At 36.8% G+C, this 7,517-nt stretch overlaps 1 protein-coding gene across 1 annotated transcript in view; it reads right to left on the reverse strand.

Annotated features, from left to right (window-relative positions):
• CEP83 (centrosomal protein 83kDa) overlaps positions 1-2,027 on the reverse strand; it is a 20,049-nt gene extending 18,022 nt beyond the window's left edge. The window contains exons 1-3 of the mRNA XM_009698133.1: positions 1,879-2,027; positions 1,360-1,510; positions 1-37 (exon numbers count right to left, since the gene is read on the reverse strand). The exon at positions 1-37 is cut by the window's left edge and continues 80 nt beyond it. Coding sequence (XP_009696435.1) covers positions 1-37; positions 1,360-1,510; positions 1,879-2,027 — 337 coding nt within the window. The remainder of the gene's footprint in view (positions 38-1,359; positions 1,511-1,878) is intronic.
• Between the last annotated feature and the right edge of the window lie 5,490 nt (positions 2,028-7,517).

Consider the following 7,517-nt stretch of genomic DNA (forward strand, 5'->3'; position numbering starts at 1 on the left):
GAGCTTTTAACAGTTCTAATTTTTGAGGAGTTAGCACCTTAAGACAGAAAGGTATCATAAATAACTAGTCATATTCATTTATTCACACTGTGATAGGACAAATAGCCAGGAATAAAGTATTTCAAATACGATTTTAGGAATCCTGCTTAATTTTCTGTTTTTCTAAAGAATTTCCAATAGTAGTTCCAGAAGCAAAAAACCATGATATTAGCAAAGCAAAAATATTCTGGGAAGATAACAGAAGCATTTAAAATGTCAGTATTTATCGGCAGAAGCAATACAAATGTACAGCTGAACTGCCAAGAGATTTAACTCCTTTGGGGGCGAGGGGGGAAGGAAAAATGGTCTCACATAGAAGATAAAGAATTAGTCTTTTTGCAAAAACTTAAACACTAAGTGAACCAACCCCAAAGAATCAAAATGAGCAATACCAAACCAATTCTTTGTAAAACACATTAGATACATGTTCTCCAACAGATACATGGGTACTAGTTTGAAATGAAACTAAGATCAGGAAAGACTCCCTGCCTTAAGCTCCATGCTGTGTGATATTTTGTTAAGTTTTCTTAGGTATGGTTAATACAGCAAACTATCTGCCACGAAAAAGTGTTAAAAAAAAATTTCATCCACAACCTCTGACATATTCTAATTTATTCTACTTTTCTTCCACTTATCTGTACCCTGAAGTCCCTGTAAACTAATTCCAATTATGGTACTGAGGCACATCTCCTCCATTCAGAGTCTGGGATCCTTTGTTAGATGCTGTATTTGTTTCCTAAGAACACATCCTGCATTAGTTTAAGGAAACAAGCAGTTATAGAAAGTGTCATCCAAGTTGTCTTAAATGTTGGGTGGTTTTTGGGTTTTTTTTTTTTTTTTTTTTTTTTTTTGTTTGGTTTTTTTTTGGTTTTGTTTTTTTGTTTGTTTGGTTTTTTTTTTTGTCTTTGGGTTTGGTTGCGGTTTTTTTTTTTTTTAAGCTGAAGAAAGCTGTCATCATGAAGATAAACAAATATTGATTTTTCCAGTCACTTATCCTAACAGGTTTAGGCATCTAAGTTACCCTCCAGGGCAGATGATTCTCCTCGTAACAGGAGAGCACAGACAGACAGAGACCTGAGGGTCTTACTATTAACATAGCACATAACAACACGATTTGGAAGATTCAGTTAAACAAGAAAACAATAATTTCAACCCATAGTCACTCTAGAGAAGAAACATTACCCTGGTTGGGTGAATTTCAAGATATCTGAAATATATTCAAGCTAGGTGTATATATATGTGTTACATAAACAGAAATATATGCATGGCCCTATTACAGAATTAAAATTCATATTAAGTCCTGCCAGTAAATTATCTCACCTGCATCTTCAGTTTTTCCAGCTCTTGTGTTTTACCCAGCAACTCCTCTTGATATTCAGCAAGAAGCAGCTGAAATTTGTCATGTAGATTCTGCTTTTCATCTAACAACCGCTTCAGTTCATCTTGCGATTTTGTATATTCTTCCTGTAATCTGCAAGATAAAATACATGTATTTACCCTCTAAAATTAGATCTTAAAGCTCAAAAAACTCATGTACAGAAGCAAACATACAAATACCAAGTTAGAGCTAAGCCATCAATATCCTCTTCCTGTAATATACTGAAAAGTTATCCCATATTTACAAGCATAAAAAGTATTTTGGAAACAAACTGCAATGTCTTAAGGTATTTTGAATTGTTTATTTTCTATTAAATTCTAAATTCTATTTTTCCAATATGAACAAATCTTTCTGTCCTTAAGTACAGAAATAGCTAACATACACACACAAATCCCTTCCACCTAACATTTAGCTTCACCTTTGAACGGCTCAAATGAGAAAATCGGTTTAAATTAGTGTACCTTAGATGTTCTGCCTTTATCGTTTGATAATTTGCTTTATGGTGTTCACATCGCATTTTTTCATCAATCAGAAGTTTTTGTAATTCTTGTGAATTAGCCAGATCGCCATTTCCAACCACAGGAGGAAGGAGACTGCCCAAAGCATCCATTTTATGATGACTGTTCACGATGAGTATGGAGAGGACAAGATGAAAATTAACTTATAACTAATCTGCAACACCATCCACTTTTTCTGCTGACATCCCAGAAGCTCAAGTCACCTGAACAAATACAAGGACATGTAATTAGCAATCAAGCACATTCACAGTTCAAAGATTTCACATGCTGTTTTTGCTTTCAGTACAGAAGAATCCTAGCTCTGCTGTAACTCAGCTTAGAAACCTCTACTGAAGGGGCAACTCTTCTCTGCTCGTTCTGCCCGCCCTGAGAAGTAACAGTCCTTCCAGGGGCACAGAATAAACTTAAACATGGAGATTTTTTGAGTCAATACAAAATAAGCACAAGCACTTCTATCTGACAGATTACATGAAATGTTATTTTTAGTGATGCTGTACACTGAGAACCAAACTAGTAATGCCCTCATTATGTCTTTTTAACCAGAATTCAAGCAGAGGCCACAGACATCAGACACGTATAGCTTTTACTACTACTTATCACAGTCACAGCCTGTCATACTGCCCTAACAGTTGTTCTACTCCAATCACCACCATTTCAGCTGGAAGAAGAGCAGATAGTTCTCACTGTTGAATTCCTATCAAGCCCTCTCTGGAGAAGAGTTAAGCTTTCATGGAAAGTCTGGAAGATACCTGCCCAAAGTTTAGCCCTGAAATAATAGCTTTGATACATGTCACTTCCTCGTTTTCAAAGTTTATCTCGTGGTTTCTTGTGACCTTTCCAGAAAGACTTTTGCTAAATGTGACCCTACCAGACTGGTGTGAGAAAGCTGCAAATCGACAGATGCTGAGAAATGAGGAAGTATTCTAATATGCCTCATTAGTTCTTTTCGATATTAGAAGGAAGACGTATTGATCTGATCTTTACTGACACTTCCAAAGAACTGGGGGTGGGGGGAGAACTGTAACTGAATTTTAGGGAAGTTGCAAAGTTTTGAAACCAACTACTCTACCGTTTTAGCTTTTGTCATAGCTGGACTGATGCCCAAGAACTCCATGGTTGCAGGTTACAAAGTGTAATTCACTTACAAAGTAAAATTCAAACAGGAAAAATGTTACATCTCCACCATCACTGCAAATACCTCAACTTCTGTACATATACAGTTCAATATATAATGTTTTCTACTCTTCCACTCTTTAAATCTTTCATGGATCTATCATCTTAAACACTTAACATTTGATTTTATAAACCCCTGAACTATAAGCGGGATGAAAATCTATCTTCCATATAGGAAAATAAACATTGTATATCAGTGCCCATTCCACTAAAAGACATAATAAAGCCAAGAAAGTCTTGCATTTAAGTTTTCTTTTCTATTTTTCCTTCCTCCATCACTAAAATGGGAAAAGGTCAGAGGAAAATCTACCAGAGTTACACCACTAGTACAGGCAAAGCGACAACAGCAACTTTGTATTCTGCTGAGAGAATAAGGGGGAAGAAATCAGAATAAAGAACATTCTCCTCAGTGACTGTCCTATACGCACAACCGATTTCAAACATTAACAGAACAAGTAATCAACACAGTATCTATTTTTCATTCCTGAATTTTGTTTTTGAGAAACAAAGGACAACAGCAACTTCCAAACTCAATATAAAGACATTTTCAATTGTTAAACCAACAGCTGTATGAGGAGAACTGGTCAGTGATCCTAAGGACAATAAACCATGTGAGAGGTCAGAAAGTGCTGTTACGCAGAGCACATCCCTAAGAATTTCTAAGCATACCAACAGGGTTATCGTGAGCACTGTAAAAAAACCAAACGCCCAAAAAAGCCCCACAAAAAAAAAAAAAAAAAAAGAAAACAAACAGACAACCACAAAGCAACAGTACTTTTCTCTGTCTCAGGTCTCTGCTTTCATAAGCTACAGATACCAAATGTAACTATCAAATTGTAAGCCAAAGCTCAGAATTAGGAACCCAGGATTTAAAGTCAGGTCTGAATCCTGCAGCCTGACTGAGTAAGAAGTATTTCTGAAGTGATATAATAGATATAAAGTCAAAGACACCAAAAAACCCACGGCGTTTTCCAAGAGCATATCAACGAAAAGAAAAAGATAAATGGAAATGTAACCTTTTGTACTCTCAATTCCAAGCTGCTGCAGCTGGGAAGTTCATTCTCACACCTTTTGCTACCATCAAAAAGTGCACAAATTACAAAGCAAGACACACGCCTGGTCATGTAGTCATCTGCATGGAGATTTCATGAAAAAGAAAAAAGGAACGAATAGAGGGAAAAAATTGTAGCTTACAAACCAATTGTTTCAGACTGCAAAAGCCTAAGCAGTGTGTATTTAAGGGAAGCAAACTCTCCGGGCTTGCAGGGACATCTGGTGGCAAATTCCACGGTTTGCAGTCCTGGTGACAACTGTGAAACAAACGGTAACAGAGATTGCACTACTTCACGAGAGCTCTTCCCTTGAAATCATTAATAGTAACTTGTCATATTTAACCTACTCACATTCTTACAAATAAAAAAAACTTCACATACATCCCCCCCCCCCCCAATCATGAAATAATTCTTGGCAGTGAACTGGCAACAGTCAAAATATTTGTAGCCCTAAGCAATGTTAAGTATATTACTAAGAAGAATTTCTTCTGTGCTAACGGCCTACAGTACTTGCTCATAGTGAATGAACAGACCTTAAATAATCTTCAAAATTACACAAGACTACATCCATAATATTTGAGAAATACTTTAAAGGAACACTAGTTAAAATTTCTTCCTCTCTTGGAGATCTGTTCAAGAAGTAGAAAACCATAAAACATACTTTAAAGAAACTGAAACCACATCACATTTAAAATTCATTCTCCACCTATATATTTGCCAAATTTTATCATGTTACAGAACTGCAAACTTTTATCAGTTGCCCCAAATTCATACTATGAAATCTTAACATCATTTTGTGTGGGTATACAAAGGTATTGGTGCAGAGTCCCGAAACCTAGCAAATGCAACCTTAGTAGTTAAAATAGCAATATCTATTGTGGAATATCTACCTAACTGAAGTAACTCAATTAGATTTCCACGAATCACCTTTGTTTTGCCTTTCTTCTCCAATTCTTTATTTTCATACAGACAGAAACATTGCTTAAAGACCTACTTCACATCTCTCTCTTCTTTACATCTACACATCGTGAAAAGGCTTTTCGTCTTTTACAAGATTTTTCAGCTATGTTATTTTAACTTTTTGTTTGCTACATGCACTGAAAATGGTGAGAACACTTGCATTTTAGAGAAAAATATGAAGATATCAATATAATTTTATTTATTTACTACAATTTTTATTGTATGTTGCTTACAACAAAAAGGCTTCCTTCTAGCTTAACTGGCATAACCAAATTCCACGATTTCAGCATGTATTGGTAATTCACCTGGGTGACGTATATAACTCACTCATGGCTCTGCTTTCCATATCACAGCCACACTTAAAACACATAAATTTATCATATTTGAACACTGTTTTAAACAGTTAGATGAAGGTAATGTAATTTTGCAACTATTGATGAAAAAATTAACAGTATTTAGCCTTGTGCCATGTTTTGTTCAAGCAGTAAAATTCTCAGTAAAACCTACTGAAAGCCGAAGAGCTGTTTCACACAATGCATGGTTTAATCCATTTGCCTGCTTCTGCCAGAACTCTAGACCTCTTTATACGCTCTTTCTTTTCTTTTTTTCCTAATCGAATCAGCCAAGGTCTTGTGAAACAATAAACTATTTGCCTGGAAGAATAAGTGAGATACTCAAAGGAAGCACAGCCTCATGAAAATGACTCTTGGAAACACTACACCTCCTCATCCCTGCTTAAGAGTCTACAGCAAGACTAGATAATGAACTAATGAAAAAGCATAATCCAATACAAGAGCTCACTGTCACCAGGAACGGGAGGTTCCACTCCTCCTTTCTTCACCCCCATGCCCAGATTTGTCATTCATCAGATCCTTCCACGAACTGATTTAATTCAAGAAGCCAACACACTTAAACAAGCAGAAAACACTCAATCGTTTTTCTGTGAGGCCAGTGAGTCACGCTAGCTCATGGAAAAATCCAACAAGCTACATCATCAGTGAAAGTAGGCAGCTGGTACTGGCTAGGAGAAAGGAACAAAGAGCCAAGTAAATAGGCAGGAGGAGGAGAACAGCTTTCTCCTTTCAGGAGCAGAGAGTTGTCACATTATGAGGTCAGGCGTTCATAAAATCCCAGCCTCGGACTAGATACCCAGCTTTTAGACAATCAAAGTTAAGTGAAACAAATCCTACCTTAGATGACTATGCAACACACTCATGAGAGATCAGGCTTCCTATAAATATCTACAGAATTTGAGAAATATGATAGCATACCTCTCATTACTTTAACAGTCCATATTTTACTAATCCACTGTCAGCAACTTGCAATAGTCATAGTAATCACCTTAAAAAAATATACATATACATATATAGGAGGAAAAAATATAAAAAAATTAAAACCTTTATTATAGGAAGTTCCATAATCTGGATACTGCTCAGATATCACTGTAGAGAATCCAGTGAAAAGAAACACTGAATAACTTTGTGTGCCTAACTGCAGAAATTTTGGAGAACATCTGTATCACTTCTACATTACAGAAGACATCAGTCTCAGTCAAACTACTATCACTTCCTCCACAACGCTGTTCAAAGTACAAATTTCAACAACAATTAAGCACACGTTATTTCAGTGTCCACCCCTACACATGGCACACAGTCTCCCTCTTTCAATTTCTGTCTTACACTAGAGATACGGTTAATTATTAGGTGAAAAGCAACAAAGAAGAATCTTAAGTCAGGATTAAAATTTTTCCTTTAGCCACATACACTACTAAGTCAAACTGACAGCAGTTACTGATCAAACAAGTTTTGTATGGGAGCTACAATTGGTAAATCTAGCTGTACTCAAGAACAGCTCGTCTACATATGCCACATATGTTTTCCACTTCTTTCATGGCAAGAGACCTTCAAACACACATGAGAAACTTTTGCTCACTAGAATCTCATTAAAAGTTTTACTCGGGCATACAGATGGCTGCTTGTCACAAATAGTTCCATAGTGCACAACCAAAACTCTTCTGAAAAATCACTTCCCTTTCATATTGACTTAAAAATAGAGATGTTCAGACAGGGGATACGTCTCATGGTACCATATGTATCCTACACCTCCTGTAGGCAGAAATACGCTTGTATGCACCTTACAGTAAGTGGACAAAGCGTATGAGAGGCAAAGTGAGCCATATAAGTGACCGTGACATTTCTACTGTTAATTTTCCTATGATTTATGGACGTCGGAGCTTGGTCAGAGGAACAACACTAATACGGCTTTCACACATCCAGAATGGCAGAAAAATAACCATTATCCTCAAACTGCGCATGGCGGAGGTTCCCTGGTGGAAAACAAAGCACGCAAACGCCAGGAGCGGGCAGCCTGGCCGCCGGCCGGCTCCCCCCGCCCCGG

The sequence above is a fragment of the Cariama cristata genome, unplaced genomic scaffold, assembly GCF_000690535.1.
Source record: "Cariama cristata isolate BGI_N322 unplaced genomic scaffold, ASM69053v1 scaffold6024, whole genome shotgun sequence".
NCBI classification, from domain to species: domain Eukaryota; kingdom Metazoa; phylum Chordata; class Aves; order Cariamiformes; family Cariamidae; genus Cariama; species Cariama cristata.